Consider the following 17,009-nt stretch of genomic DNA (forward strand, 5'->3'; position numbering starts at 1 on the left):
GCACTAGATTCCGACGATACATTAGAGAGAGAGATAGAGAGAGATAGAGAGAGTCTAAGAGGGGTGTCGGTGGGGTGGGGATTGTGTGGCTATTACGTAGTAGGTTTATATTTATTTTTTTGTTTTATTGTAATTAACTAATAGTAAAGAAAAGTAAAGGAAAAAAAATAAATAAGGGTAAATTCGTTATTTGCGGAGTTTTTAAAATGAATTGGAGCAAAACCGTAACAAAATGAAAATTTTGAACCTATGGTGCTAGTCCAAACCTTTTTTGGACCAAAATGATAATTTTAGAAAAAACCATAGAGATTATTTGTGCAGTTTAGTCTTTCTTTTATTTTAAAAGTCCTAATACATACCACCCTATAATATTATAGTCTTTAATCATAGTCAAACAATTATTATTAATTATTTCCATTAAAGATGATATAGTAAGTTTCATTAATTACTTGTAATTATCACCTAAAAACTAATAACTTATGTGTGTTCCTGGTAAAAAAAGAAAATCATAACCCTCTTATCCTCATGTAATAGCAATGTACTTGCATTCTTTTTATCCGAAAATAGTAACGTATTACAGAATTGTTTTGCTTATAAAAGTTTAAAACCAACCCTGCAAAACGGGGTTTCTTATCTAGTAAATATTAATGTGAATTTAAATACATTGACACATTTATTAAAGGCACTTTGTTATTTTAAAACTTATAATAATATATTATAAATTACATACGAACAAAATTCATATATAAAGTGTTTATATTTTCATGAATTATATTATCTAGTCTTCTTCTTTTAAATCAAAAGATTATTAATTTATAATGTTATATTAACAAAATATTATCTTGAAAATTTATAAATACAAGTGAGTAAAAAAAATAGAAGAAAAAAACAGCAGGAGAAAATACAGGAGTGTTTGTGATAGAAAAGAAAATCATATTTGTTATTATTTATTTATAAAATATAATTTAAATAATAATTAATAGAAATTATCAATTGAAAGAAATAAGTAACAATTACTGATGTAATAAATAAGTTATAAATTTAATGAAAATGATTAGTTAATGAGAACTTTTAAGAAACAATAGATTAGGATAGTGTGTGGGTAAAAATAAAAGGGTGTATAAACAAAAATAATTTTATTTTAATTAGAATTAAACCGAACAAAAAATGATAAAATAAATTAATAAGAATAAAGAAGTCATTTCATGTAACTTAAGGACACCTATCTAAGTTTTAGAAAACATATGAACCATGTTTGTCAAATATATATATATATATATATATATATATATATATATATATATATATATATATATATATATATATATATATATATATATATATATATATATATATATATATATATATATATATATACTGAAGTTGTGATTTTTGGTAAAACATAAAGATCATTTATGTAAATAAAACTTTATACATCTTGTTTTTTATGTTTTTAGGACGTTAATATGATTTTATGTTTATTTTGTTTTGCACTAATTTATTCTATATTGACATCATACTTATTTATCATGTAGCAAAATCAAGAATCTCATGCACGTTTCCACGTCGAAGCTTTAAAGAACAATAAGTAGAACTAGTTAGACAAGTAAATAAAGCTCGAGTCCATATTTATTAATTTTAGGTGTTATTTTTTTCCACTTGCCACCCACGCCACCACCCCCACATGTAAATTTCGCCCAACTTCTTTTGTCATGTCATGTGGTCATCAGGGAAGCGACATTTGCCCACGAACCAGTTGTTTCTAACCCATTAGAGTCCCCTTCATTGTTAAACTCTTCAGAGACTCAGCCAGACAACAACGATTAGACTAACAATGCTCTTGGTCTATGCGACCCCTTTTGAACCCAATGACAAGCTAATCCGGCATGTTTTTCAATCACTCTCGGGTCAATTGCTAAATTAGGAATAAATTGGTAAATCTCCGTATATTCAAATGTTTAATTATTGTTTGTTTGTTTTTCTTTCTAGATATTTTATATTTTGTTTTCAAATGAAAATGCAAAGTTGCTAATATGATTAGAATTAGGTATTTACAGTTTGATTTTTGCTAATTGTTCTCGTAATGACTAATGAAACTATATATATATATATATATATATATATATATATATATATTATATATATATATATATATATATATATATATATATATAGGATTAGAATATCAGTTTGTGTTTGTATTTTATTTTCAGTGAATTAAGAAAACTGAAATCAATAGCATGCATGGCTCCTTTCACACTAGGTATTAGTCATACTGACACAGTGGATAATGCGTAAAGAAGGTGCCCACAATGCCTAGGCACCATCTACAACAATAGTATTTAAAATGCCCCAGGCCCCAGCCTGTTGCTAGAGCTAGACTAATGTCTAAAAGTTTATTGTCATTTGAGCATTGGCCCAGTTTTTCCTCTGTCTAAAAAGTCTATTTCCTAGACTTGCTCATACCATTCCACAGATAGCAACCTCCTTATCTCTCTTTAAATACTTATTCAATGCTAAGCCTTAGCCACCCCTCAAGCATACATATGCGAGAAAAAGAGAAGAAGGATAAAAAAGGAAATTAAATTAACAAAGCAGGGTACTCTTAAAAAAAAAAAAAAGTCGTTCTTAGATTTTGTTAGTCTAAATGTAAGGGCTGCTTCAATACCAAAATATAATCACATTCAATTTGCACCTTGTGCACCAAGGTAAAAGAAATAGGCAGAACAGGGGAAAAGCAATCACAGGTAAAAACAGGGGAATAAGACTTGGTTCTGAATGATTAAAATACCACACGTTGGGATCTATTTATACTAGACAAATTACTATTAGAATCCAGTCTAATACTAATGCACGGAAAAAACAGACTTAAACTAAAGTTTCCAATATTGCCCCTGATGCTGAACTACTCCCAACATTTTTGTGGGTATATTTAGTAGCGAGGAAACCATGGAGAGGTATCTTTGGTGATTTGGTCTTATCAACTCCCAATTTTTGTGGTTGCTCTTTTAAGTATTGAAGCTTCAGTTTTTTTACAGTTTTTGATCTCCTATTCAGTCTGTTCTTTATCATCAAAATTGTTTTTATTTAGCTTGATCTGAGAGAGCTTAACACTTGGTATATTTAGATCAAAATGCTCACCAAGTGACATGAAAAATAAAATTAAGAAATTGGTCTACATTTCTTGATGAAAATGAAAGATTTTACCCTTCAGCAAGCCAAGATGATTTTGCCCTTGAACAAACTCGAAAAAGGACACAAAATAGGGACCACATTCCTAATGTAATCTAGTTTAAAAATGATCATAAGATAAAATTTTGGAAATTTTACCCACAGCTTAGTGAACAGAAGATCATCTCCAACAATTTGTAGTTTGTCATTTTTTTTTGGAAACAGCAAATATATATATATATATATATATATATATATATATATATATATATATATATATATATATATATATATATATATATATATATTAATAACGCCACACGATTAGCAAGTAATTAAATCGAAGGCAATAAAACAAGTACATGAAAGGAAATAGATAAAATGTTTTAACAAAACAGAGAAATGCTCCAATCTATCCATCTACAATTCACCTTTGATGTTCTAAATTTGAACCAAGAGAAAGTTTGAGATATCACCTCATCTACAATCCTAGTTGGATTCATATTTATCGCCTTGAAGAGTCTATTATTTCTAGCCACCCAGATATACCATAATAGACCATAAAACACCGTATTGATCCTTTCCTTTTTCTTTGGACAGTTGCCCCATGTGGCTGCAAAGTTAATGAACTCTTTGACATTATCAAATGTAGTAGTAGGTATGCCACACCATTTTAAAATCCAATCTCAAGTTTCCTTTGCCATGCGACAAGTAATCAACAGATGATCATCTGTTTCTTGTTCATTATTACACAGAGTGCATAATGTTGATTGTACTTTAATTCCTCTACATACGAGGTTTAGTGCCACTGGGAGCCTGTAGACAGGCTCCCTCCATGCAAAGCAACGTATTTTGAGTGACACTACCTTAGACCACCTGATTTTTATTCTTGTAAGAGGGGTAAGGACAAAGTCAATCTTGTGGCGTAGAACGTGTACCCTGAACTCACCATCCATGCTCAAATTAAATCTAAAGCCATTTTGTACAGGTTGCGTGTTAAACCCTTGTAGCATAGAACATAAGTTCTCCAGATCTTCTCGAATATCCCCCCCCCCCCCCCCCCCCCCCCCCCCTCTTTTAATTTGTGATCTCCATCTCCATTGCAGACCTCAGTTGGTAATTATGTCGAAGACTAGACACAATTTCCTTGTTTCCAACTCAAACAAGCATGGGAATCGTTCTTGTAGAGTTAGAGAGCCACACCAACGATCTTTCCAGAAAAGTATGTTTACATTTGATCCGGGAACTAATGAAAAGAGCTCATGGTAATTGATATCAAAATCAGGGATAGATTTGATAGCCTTGGCTATGTTATTCGGGACCCCACACATTGAGGTTTTTGCAATCACAGTAACGGGTTTTCTGCTAAGATTATGAATACTATTTATGCATTCTTTCCAAAGACCTCCATGCCTTTGTTTGAGTTTCCACCACCACTTTGTAATTAAGTAGTGCTAGGTTTTAAGCTTTTAGCGTCCCAACATCGAGTCCACCATCTTTTTTGGAAGCTACGATTTTTTACCAAGATACCCAATGAATCTTGGATCCAGAGACTTTAACCAAACCCCCACCCAAAAAAAAAAAAAAAAGGAATCTCCTACTCATCTTTTCAAGTTCCTCAATAATTCCATTTGGAGCATTGAATAGAGAGAAATAATGTGGGTAAACTGTCAAGTATAGATTTTATTAAGATGAGTCTACCCATAAAAGATCGCATTTTTTCCCTCCATACAGATAACCGAGATTTGAATTTTTCAATTACCGGTCTCCAATTTTTCTTCAGCAACATATTTGCACCGACTGAGACTCCAAGATACATGAAAGGTAATGTGCTTTTAAGACATCCAAGCACATTTAACTGATAAAGAAGATTCGAGTCATTGACAAAAATGCCAAAAAGACGCGACTTTTGAAAACTAACCTTCAATCCGAAGCGGATGTGGAAGCATTTAAGGATGCTTGCTAAGTTTTTGATGCTCTCAGTGTTCCGTTTACCTATGAATATCGCAACATCTGCATAGAATAGATGCGATATAGTAGGGCCATTATATGGTAGAGGGAGACCTTGCATGAGGGATTTCTTTATTGCAGTTTTGATGGTTACATTCAGACCTTCCATTGCCATGATAAAAAGGAAAGGAGAGAGCGGTCTCCTTGCCGTACACCTTTGGTTATGGGAAAGTCGCCTGAGGGAGATCCATTGATAAGTACTGAGGCTCTCGAAGATAAGAGACATCTGTGAATCCACCTCCTCCATTTGGGACTGAATCCCATTTGTTCCATAATTGAATCGAGATATCCCCAGTTTATTGAGTTGAACGCCTTCTCGAAGTCCATTTTTACTTAGAAAATCTTTTCTTTTGCTTTTTTGGCCCATAAACATATTTCATTTACAATTAGTGGACCTTCTAGGATGTGTCTTCTTTCTATGTAAGCTGATTGTATTTCTTCGACCACTAAACTGATTACTAGTTTAAGTCTTACTGCAAGTTGATATTTCTATAATCTTCCAGACTCAACGGGTCCTTGACTTTTGGAATAAGGGTTATAAAGGACGAATTACAACCATTGGCAAATTGACCATGAGCTTCAAAGTGTGACACAAAACGGATGACATCATGTTTGATTAGTTCCCACTTGTGTTTCAGAATTTTGAATGTGTATCCGTCAAGCCTTGGAGATTTGTCACCACCACAACCCTATACTGCTTGTCTTATTTCTTCAAGAGAGAGATAGGCGAATCAAGGAACTTCCTTTGATTGTTCGAAAGGGTTTAAAATTCTTCACTAACTAGTTTCGGTCACTCAGGCCATTTTTCGTGAAATTTATCGCCAAAGAATTTATGCACAGCCTGTTTAATTTATGTTGGTTCGGTGCTCCACTCCCCGTTGATCAATAGACCATGTATTCTGTTTTTCCTGTTTTTGCTTTTAATGGAATTGTAAAAGAATCGAGTATTTTCATCACCTTCTGTTAGCCATAGAATTTTTGCTTTTTGCTGGATGTCCTGTTTCGCAAGATACTCTAATTCACTGATTTTGCCTTTGCATATCTTCTTTCATTCAACTCGTATCAAATAATGGTCTTGATTCTGCAAGCTCTTCAATATCCTCCACCCCTTTCTTTAGTTGAGCTAATAGTTTTAGATTCCTTGTTTGTATCTAAACCTCTCCATTTGCCAATTTCTTTTCTAACATACCGGAGTTTGGCTTTTAAGAACATGTCAGGGGTACCAAATTCTTTGAAAGAGAGCCAAGCCAAGCATTCGTGAAAGTCATATCAAAGTCTTCTCTGTGGATCCAGGAGTTGAAGAAACGAAAGGGGGTGGTCCAAAATCTTTGTTTGAAGGTTTAAGGACCAAGGGGAATGGTCCGAGTGTTGGCGAGGTAAGGCAATAACAGTGGTGAGAGGCTGTTGCGTAATGAAATTCAAGCACACCAAGAATCGGTCCAGCTTGCTGAGTTTTATCCCATCATCGCACATATATGTGTACTTTTTACCTCCCTGATTGAATTCCTTCAATCCCACATCCGCAATGAAGTTTTGCAGTGGTTTTGCAAAACCTAGAGAATGCATCAGCATTTTTTTTGCAAATGAAATTGATTAGGATCCTTAGGCCTCCAACGTAGTAAACCATTCCGCTATCATTACCGTCAATCCGCATGATGGTGGGAATGTTTGCAATTTGTTGGGCATCATCCCAGTTTAGAGTTTTCTTAGAGGGGTTTAAAGATATAACAGGGCATGTAAGTGGGACTGGTGTTTTAATCTTCTGGCCAGCAACGACATCTGCAAAGGTCTTGGTACCTCAGTATCCCCTTACCTTGGATTGCATGTGAAGAGTATTTGGCTTGGGTGTAGGAATGTTTGACTTCATTTGCTTCTGTGTATCTCCTCGAAGATTACTCTGTTTTTGATACTTTGCTATGTTCACCTTTAGTATGCAGTGTTCTCATCTCACTCTGCACATTTCCTTCTCCAATCTCTTCACGTCTCTTACATCTTTAAATCTAACAAAAGCAACGATAGAGCCTGATTTGTCTCTCTTCCCCCCAATGTAAATATCAACCACCTTTCCAAAGTCCTGGAATGAGTTCCTGATTTTTTCTAGCTTATGTTATTTGGAAGATTGGAGACATAGTATGAGATTATATTAGCTTTTGATGCCGGAAAATGGATCTTCATGGGAGACAACTGGGTATTCACTAAGAAAGGAATCGTATACTAACTTATTATACTTAACTTTTTGGAACAGACTTATTATATACTTAATAAATTAAAAACATTAAACATAAGAAATGCTCAATGAAACCCAAATAAAATTGTAATAAAATTATATTTTTCTACTTCTTTTTAGTAAACAAAACAGTAATTTGATTAAACTCATGAAACTTCTAAAAGAATATTCTGCGAGTTACCTATTTAATTACTTATTTGGTTAACAGGATTCAGACCAAAGTACAATACTGTTTCTTGAGCCATTCTATTTGTACTTTGCAAAAGATTTACCTGTTGCCATAACTACAAATGGGATTATAAATATTTCGAACAAAAAAAAGTACATTGTTGCTTTTGGATTTAAGATCCCAACATATCCTAATCAAAATTAACAGATTTAATCTGTTGAATTAACAGATTTAACCTGATGTAGCTCGAAAGAAAATGAGATAATAGGAAAAGAAAAACTAGTAACATTTAACCAGCTGTAATACAAAAGAAATTAAGATAATGAAAAAAAGAAAAAGTAATCAGATTAACAGACTTATAACCAGTTGAGTGGGAAAAAAAAACTAATGCCTAAACATGAACTTAAAGCATCAAGAATCAGTTAAGCTCGGGTGACTTCCACTTGAGGAAACTTGACATTTGATGGAAAAACGAAACCTTTATCTTGCAAACAGGAAACCACCTACCAATACCAAGTGACAAAACAACAATTTAGTGATAAAATAAATAGGAGCACTCAACTAAACAAGTTTATCCAAAATGAAAAATAAGCAAAATATGTTTTACCTGAGAACATAAAATCCCAATTTTAAGCTCCTTGACATGGCCAAGCTTCATTATAAATCCTTTAAGCATCTCTTCTTCCACTTTTTTAGGCGCTGTATAATTTAAGTTAGCTTTAACTAAAGACGACACATCTACCAACAAAAGCTTCAACAAATCTATTTCCTGTTCGATTCTTAGTGATTGAATATTAGGAGCATTGATTTCATATCGATATGGGCTTCAGATCCAATACAATAATCCAAGTATCCATCCAAATCAGCGTCAGATGTAGATACATCATAACTATTCAAGTAATTCCAGTATTTAGATATCACCAAGTTTTTAAGACTCTTTGAAGTAATATTAAGCCTCCTATAACCATAGCAAAGATCCAACTCCAAAGTTTCCAATACAGGACTCCCTGATAATATATTTTCAATCAACTCTTCATCTAAACTCCCATACGATATACACAAATTCCTAAGATTTTTCCAACTAATCACCCCAGCTGGAATAACCATGCACGTGCACAGATCTAATGTCAGATCAGTCAGACACGAACAGGTGAAAAGAGTTTGATCTAACTTAAAATCAGATTCAGATTCGAATTTGTTAGTCGATAACTTTAATATAATCTCTTTAACATTGCATCTTATAACATAACAAATCCAACTGTTGAGTTGTAATTCTAACTTAATATCAAATTCAGATGACGCTGCTTCGAATTTCTTGAGCTTCTTCAGTTGGGGAGCATTGATTTTGATGATATCGTCTTCAGATTCATCATATGAACTAATCTCTATCCCCCTATAACCATCGAAATCTTCCAACACCAAAGTTTCCAATAGAGGACTTCCAGATAATATATTTTCGATCAAGTCTTCATCTAACATCAGATAGGAAATATACAAACTCTTGAGATTTTTCCAACTAATCGCCCCACTTGGATTCAACATGCAGCCTGCTAATTTCAGATCGGTAAAACAAGAATTGTTGAAAATAGATTGATCTAGCCGAAACTCAGCGTCCCTGTCCCTGTACAGAAACTCCAAGTCAAGCTCTTCAACGTTACAACTTATAGCATGACGAATCCAATTGTTGAACTGCGATTCAAATCGAATAGCATAATACGAATGCAGTTTGAATTTCTTTAGCTTCAACTGGCGACATTGAGTTAGGGTTTTCTCCACCAATCGCGCGAAATCGTAAATTGAGTTAGGGTTTTGGAAACATTCACACCGGCGATGATGATCTAAATGTGTAAAAATCAGAGTAGGTACCCAATTCCAAAGATTTTCCCATCGCTTGGAGAGTTTACCTGTTCTAATCGCATCTTTTGTATAGGGTAAACGAGAGAGGATTTCAAGAAGCAATCCATCGGGCAACGCACTGATTCCATCCTCGTCCCCTTTCTCCGTGATTTCTTGATACTTAATACGTTTCTCGGCATTTTTTGGTTGATTTTGACGTTCTTCAAACATCTCCATGGTGGCAAGCGGCAACAGAGCCCTCGTCTCTGCTTTCCCATGAATAACTACAAAACTCAATCTTCGGAAATGTATGCATCTCAAGTTTTGCTTTCCCCCCCCCCCCCCCCTCAACTTTGAAAATATACTATTCAGTCTATATATTTCTATACTCATGTTACTCATGTCATTCTATAATATCATCCATCACCGAAAAAAAAAATGTATCGTTAATTTATTAAAGAGAAAATTACATGGATGGTCCATGTGGTTATGGTTTATTTGCACGCTTAGTTCTTAGAAAGATTTTAGACTATTCCCGAAACATTAATTTGTTACCCGCCTAGTCCCTTTATTAACTTGTGTGTTAGGAACTCCTAGAGGTATTTTTGTCTTTTCATCTTTGGAGGAGTTTGAATGTAACTTTCTTCAAAACTCTTAAACATCCCAATAAATACAAAACTGGGACAGCACATTATTGCACACTATTTTTTACCAAGTGAATTCCTTTGACCTGAATTTTGCTTAAGAAATTGATGTGAAACCAAGAAGCAATAAATTCAGAAGTTGGATAAAACGAAAATGAGATAGCAACGAAGGTCAATAATTTGGTTTGGTTTGACCATATTTTTCAAATTTTGACCAACCAAAACGTCGAATTAGTTTCGTATCATCATCAAAGCATCAACCCATTTCGACTCCCATAAGCTACAGTTTCAAACTTCGAGGTGCTTGGCTTTCATTTTTAAATGACTTTTGGAACTTTTGGCTTTTTTAAAAAGTCAAAAGTTTAAAAAGTTGTTTGGTAACTTCAAAAGATCTTTTAAATTAGTTTTTTGAAAAGAAGAAAAATGAGGGGTAAAGAAGTCATGAATATGTGACTTTTAGCAACTTTTGCCTTTTTTTCCTTTGTCCCTCAAAAGTTTATACAAACACATTTTAAAACTATATTTTGGAAAGAGACATGAATCAAAAAGCCATTTTCTAAAAAGGACTTTTTAGTTTAAAAAGCTATCCCAAACACCCCTTTCATTCGAAATTCGTACACGACCAAAAACAGAAACCAAGGAAATCATTTAAAACGAGTCTTGCATAGAAGCACCTCCATCGAAAGATGCATCTCGTTCCTTCTTCATCCCAAAGAGAAATCCAAACTTCATTAGCATCATTGAAACTCTATAGTTCGAAATATCATCTCTGTAAGAAATCAATTACGAGGCTCGATCGAAAGTCAATCATACGAAGTTCTACCTCTTCCTCAAAGGTTGTTCAAGGTCGAGTTTAACAAAACCGTTTCCATCGAAAGTCAAATTCGATCATCACTCTGATTGAAATCCTCCATTGATTCACCAACGAAATCGGATAACTATTCACGTTCCAGCAAAATCGTCAACATTGGAAACAATTTCAAATCATCTACGCTCAAAAAATGAAAATTAACTCAGCAACCCAAACAACAATCATATCCTAAACATCAACACCACAAAATATTTTCAGATTAAATAGGACATTCAAAGAATCATTATCTACACAAGGGTAGAACCGTAAATATGAAAAACATGATGATAAAGGAAACCTAAAATCCTCCGTCAATGAATGGTTTTTTTCCAAGGAATAGAAATCAGTTGATGATATTAGAATGATAAGTTTAGTCGATTTTACCGGAAGAATTAATTGTAGACTCCCGTCGATGAATTCAACCAATGATATTCCAAAGAGATGAACATAATCAGAGAAGAACTAAGAAAAAGAAAGAAGGGAAGGGAGTGGGGTTCCTAACAGCTAAACAAACGGACAAGTTAATAGAGGATTGAACAGGTAACAAATTAAAGTTTCGGGGATGATCCGAGTTAAAGAATCTTTCTAGGGAACAAGTGTGCAAGCAACCCATAACCACAAGGACCATCCGTATAATTTTCTCTTTATTTAATATAACATCATATTTTCATTTCTTCTTATTATTAAAAAATCTATCCATATAGCATTTGTCGGCGTAAAAATAAGCATGGACCGGATAGAGTTTATGAAGCACGAAGTGCTAATGAGGAAAATTTTAAAAGTTTAATATAAAATAGGTGTAAGACTCTTGTATTACACGGATTTATTAAAAACAAAACTTTAATATGAATATATAAACATTAAATATTTTATAAAATAATGTTTTTCCATAACAAAATGTAATCATTTGAAGCATTTATGAGAATTTATTATCAAATTAATAGAATGATAACCTTATATATATATATATATATATATATATATATATATATATATATATATATATAGAGAGAGAGAGAGAGAGAGAGCTATGTTCAAATGTTTTTAACAACTATTGTGTGCCTAAATGTACCAATGAGAATTCAAGAAATAATAAATAATTAAATAAATCATTAAAGGGTATTTTGGACCTTTTGTACTTTTATTTAAGGAAATTATTTAATTGAAATCATTCAATTAAGGAAATAAACTAATCATTCAATTAAGGAATTAAACTAAATATATTTGACCTAGATATGCTTGCGGCCGAACAGTTCATCATCGACATCAACACCATCACCATCACCATCACCGATTCTACTTCTTCTACAATCGACAGATCCAAAGGGAAGCACATACTCTCGTCTCGCAATCGATGATGGATTCTGGGGTCGATGAGGCTGAAGAAGGGGATGCGGAGGAGCAGTGGCGCTGTTGTGGGGTCTATGAACACGAATGAGAAGCGAGGAGCAAACGGTGAGGAAATCCCGACGATTGCAGGTACTTGGATGGAGGTATCCTCCGGCAGCCTCCTGTTCTTCTTTCTTTGGTCCGGTAATCCAACAACTAGGGGATATAACTGGAAATTATTTACCTCAATCGAGATTGATCTTATCTCGATTTTTTTTCAAGATCGAGATTGTGTTCATCATCTTATTAAATTCGATTTCTTCAATGGTTTATTTCTGTTCGATTGAAGAAATATTCTGATACAACTTGCACTTCACAGTCATAAGTTGGATTTTGTTTCAAAAAATTCAAAATTGGTGTTCATATTTCTAAATCGATAATGTAAATGTGTGTTTGTTTCTTGAATTCATGACTGGGAATGAATGCATGTGTGTTCATGATTCAATCACAGCTATTGAATTCTATATACAATCACAACTCTTGAATTATGTAATGTATTCTATTAGAATTTATTTTATATAAATGTATTCTGTTAGAATGTTTGAGAATAATTGTCAACAACAAGTACATTCTGTCAGAATTTATAGTTTTTATTCTCTTAGAATGCATTGAATTTTTTAATTTTTGAATCTTGATTATGTTTTCTTTGTGGATTTAGGTTTTGAAGAGACTAACATTGATGTGGAGAAGGAAGAAAACATAGAGAATGAGAGTGTATTATACCAGAATGTGTTATGTTACAATGTATAAAATGTTGCTAAAAAATAATATTCTACCAGAATAAATTAGTGTTTTTGTTAGATTGTGATGTTTTTTTTTCTTTTTTCTTTCAGAATGTTGTTATTATTCAATGAATCACAATCATACAATGTAATTATTTGGTATATTGTTAGTTCAAGAATTGATTTTGTGTATTCTTTTTAGAATGTATTTACTAGTTTATGGTTGGCATTCGGTCATTCTGACAGAATAAAATCGAAAAATATATTTACTAGTTTATGGTTAACATTCTAACATTCTGACAGAATAAATCGAATTTTTAATTTTGAATTAATTTAAAATATTCAGATTTTAAAAAATAAAGGAATTAATTATCCCTAAAAATCCGAAAATTTCCTTTTTTAATATAGGTTAATTGACTAAAATGCCCTTATGCTGAAATTTGTGTGATTATATGGTATATGTTATCCTATTCTACTATCATAGACCCTCAGATAATGACCTTTGATTATATTTCATCCGATGGTCCAGATCTGTGTATTCTGGCATACAATAGTAACTAAAAACAAAATAACCTAACCCTATATATATATATATATATATATATATATATATATATATATATATATATATATATATATATATATATATATAACCCATTAGAATTTTTTGGAAATTTATTTTAAGAAAATTGAAATCCCCAAAAAATGACAAGTGGAAAATAATAATTTTAAAAATCTTAGAAAATGACATTTGTCAAAATGAAAAAGAAAAAAAAAAAAAAAAGATGACAAGTGGCAAAAATATTTTTATTTATTTGGTAGGATATTTTATACGGTCACAGTTCAAAGTAACAAACATGTGCAAATAATGACCTAGATATTAGTTTGATAAAGACCTACACCCTTTTGAAACATGGATGAAACATGAATGATTCTTTCAAGACATCCTGCGAGTTAGTATTTACACTTCTCAGATTGTAGTCAATTTACAACAAAAGTCCTAGACTCCTAGTTTTCATATTTGAAATTGGTGTTAATAAACAAATCAATGAAAATACAATATTTTTCTTGTATTTTGGATTATTTTCAACCTAAATGATAAAAGAATGTGACTGCAACTAGCAAAGCTAGTTTTAAAGCAAACGCTTATGATTATTGATTTCATTAGCATGTTAATGTAATGATACAAATTTAAGTTTATCATGAATTTCATTCGACAATTTATACATGGTAGAATCCGCAGTACATGTAGAATTAATAAAACAAAAGCATATATATCACTTTACATTCTATATCACATCTTAACTCATTTTTTCAAACTTGTAGTGATATCTAAAAAATTTAATATCACTCCATAAAAAAATAAAATTGAATTATTTTATTCGGTCATTAAATATGCACTATGTTATACATTATATAAAAAAAAAAAAAAGACAAATTATGTGAGGGTCACTGTGATCTTCCAAAACAGACGTAGTCAAGACAACTATTAAAACTTCTAAGTACATGGTCTATGTACAAATTGCTGTTTGTATTTTGCAAAAGATTTACCTGTTGCCAAAACTACAAATGGGACATTACTACAGTAGAAATCGGATTATAAAGCATTCGACCAAAAAAAAGTACATAGTTGTTTCTGGATTTAAGATCCAGATATATCCTAATCAGAATCAATTGATTTAACCTCTAGTGATGTAAATCGAAAGAAAATATGATAATAGAAAAAGAAAAACTAGACAGATTTAACCTGCTGTAAAACAAAAGAAATTAAGATAATGAAAAAAGAAAAAGTAATCAGATTAACAGATTTAACCAGTTGGAGTTGAAAAAAGAAAACCAATGCCTAAACATGAACTTAAAGCATCATGAATCAGTTCAGCTCTTGGTGACTTCAGAAAACTTGACATTTGATGGAAAAACAAAACCTTTAGCTTGCAAACAAGAAACAACCTACACCAAAACCAAGTGACATAACAACAATTTTGTCATAAAATAATTAGGAGTCCTGAAATTTGAAACAAGTTCATTATCCAAAAAGGAAAAAATCAAAACGGATTTTACCTCAGAACAAAAAAACCCGATTTTAAGTTCCTTGACATGGCTAAGATTCATTATAAATCCTTTAAGCATCTCTTCTTTAGGCGTTGTGTGGCTATACCGGATGCCTTTACAAGTATAATTTAAGTCGGCTTTGACTAAAGAAGACACATCTACTAACAAAATCTTCAACAAATTTATTTCATATTGGATTGTTAGTGATTGAATATTAGGCGCATTGATTTCGATGACATCATCTTCAGATCTATCAATATTAAAATCCTTGTATCCAGATATCACCAACTTTTTAACACTCTTTGAAGTAATATTGAGCCTCCTGTAACCAAAGCAATCCTCTAACTCCAAAGTTTCCAATACAGGACTCCCTGATAATATATTTTCAATCAAATCTTCATCTAAACTCCCATAACTTACACACAAATTCTTAAGATTTTTCCAACTAATTGCCCCAATTGGATTAACCATGCACCTATGTAATTTCATATTAGTAAAACATGAACTCGTGAAAAAAGTTTGATCTAACATAAACTCATATTCGATTCCATCAGCGCATAAATTTAAATAAATATCTCTAACACTACAACGTATAGCATAAAGAACCCAACTGTTTAGTTGTGATTTCAACTTAATATCATTATAGGAAAGCAATTTGAATTTCTTGAGCTTCAATTGGGGACATTGAGTTAGTGATAAAGTATTAGAAGCATTGGTTTTGATGATATTGGCTTCAGATTCATCATCTGAAGAACTATCATTATCTGAAGTAGTGTTGTCTATCCAACCATCTAAATCTACCAACACCAAAGTTTCCAATAGAGGACTTCCAGATAATATATTTACAATCAAGTCTTCATCTAATTTCATATAAGAAATATACAAACTCTTAAGATTTTTCCAACTAATCGCCCCACTTGGATTCAACTTGCAGCCTGCTAATTTCAGATCAGTAAAACAAGAATCGATGAAAATAGACTCATCTAACCAAAACTCATCCTGGTAATTAAACTCCAAGTTAAGCTCTTCAACGTTACAACTTATGGCATGACGAATCCAATTGTTGAACTGCAATTTAAATCGAATATCATAATGGGTACGCAGTTGGAATTTCTTGAGCTTCAATTGGCGACATTGAGTTAGCGTTTTCTCCACCACTAGAGCGAAATCCGATCTTAAGTTAGGGCTTTGTATCCAGGGATGGGGATGATCGTAATGTACAAAAATAAGAGTAGGTACCCAAGTCCAAAGATGTGCCCATCGCTTGGAGAGTGTCCCTGTTCTAATGGCATATTTTGTGGAGGGTAAACGAGAGAGGATTTCAAGAAGCAAACAATCAGGCAACCCACTAATTCCATCCTCTTCCTCTTTCTCCGTGATTTCTTGAAACTTGATCCGGTTCTGGGCGTTGTTTCGTTGATTTTGACCTTCTTCCAACATCTTCATGGTGGCAACAAAGCCCTTTGTGTTTTCTCCACGAAAAACTCAATCGACGTAAATATATACATCTCAAGTTTTTCTTTACCCCTCAACTTTGAAAATAGAGTAAATTACATGAATGGTCCCTATGGTTTGGGGTAATTTGCGCACTTGGTCCCTAACTTATTTTTTTAACTCGGAAAGTCCATACTGTTTGTTTTTGTTACATGTTTGGTCCCTACTGTTTGTTTTTGTTACACGATTGGTCCATGTCTTACCTAAAAACACTATTATTTAAATAGGAAAAAATTATGGGATAAGTAAGGTAAGGTGAGCGGGGTTGGGGTTGGGTTTGGAGTGTTTATTTAAATACTTTTAAAAATCAAGGGCAAAATAGTTTTTTTAGGTAAGACAGGGATCAAGTGTGTAACAAAAACAAACAGTAGGGACCTTTTGAGTTAAAAAATAAGTTAGGAACCAAACACGCAAATTACCCTAAACCATAGGGACCATTCGTGTA

At 32.7% G+C, this 17,009-nt stretch overlaps 2 protein-coding genes across 2 annotated transcripts; both read right to left on the reverse strand.

Annotated features, from left to right (window-relative positions):
* Positions 1 to 7,846: 7,846 nt before the first annotated feature.
* LOC111904933 (F-box protein At5g03100) lies at positions 7,847 to 9,747 on the reverse strand. The gene is made up of 2 exons (XM_023900630.3): positions 8,185 to 9,747; positions 7,847 to 8,080 (listed from the first exon to the last, which is right to left on the reverse strand). The coding sequence occupies exon 1, from the start codon at positions 9,648 to 9,650 to the stop codon at positions 8,358 to 8,360; it is 1,293 nt and encodes a 430-aa protein (XP_023756398.1). The 5' UTR covers positions 9,651 to 9,747; the 3' UTR covers positions 7,847 to 8,080; positions 8,185 to 8,357.
* A 4,698-nt stretch (positions 9,748 to 14,445) lies between these two features.
* LOC111904944 (F-box protein At5g03100) lies at positions 14,446 to 17,009 on the reverse strand. Its single transcript, XM_042902144.2, has one exon. The coding sequence runs from the start codon at positions 16,514 to 16,516 to the stop codon at positions 14,969 to 14,971; it is 1,548 nt and encodes a 515-aa protein (XP_042758078.1). The 5' UTR covers positions 16,517 to 17,009; the 3' UTR covers positions 14,446 to 14,968.

Source organism: Lactuca sativa, chromosome 5 (assembly GCF_002870075.4).
Source record: "Lactuca sativa cultivar Salinas chromosome 5, Lsat_Salinas_v11, whole genome shotgun sequence".
NCBI classification, from domain to species: Eukaryota; Viridiplantae; Streptophyta; class Magnoliopsida; order Asterales; family Asteraceae; genus Lactuca; species Lactuca sativa.

What these genes read in the sequence shown, in the direction of transcription:
- LOC111904933 (XM_023900630.3), bottom strand. Translation starts at nt 9,650, where the DNA reads ATGGAGATGTTTGAAGAACGTCAAAATCAACCAAAAAATGCCGAGAAA.
- LOC111904944 (XM_042902144.2), bottom strand. Translation starts at nt 16,516, where the DNA reads ATGAAGATGTTGGAAGAAGGTCAAAATCAACGAAACAACGCCCAGAAC.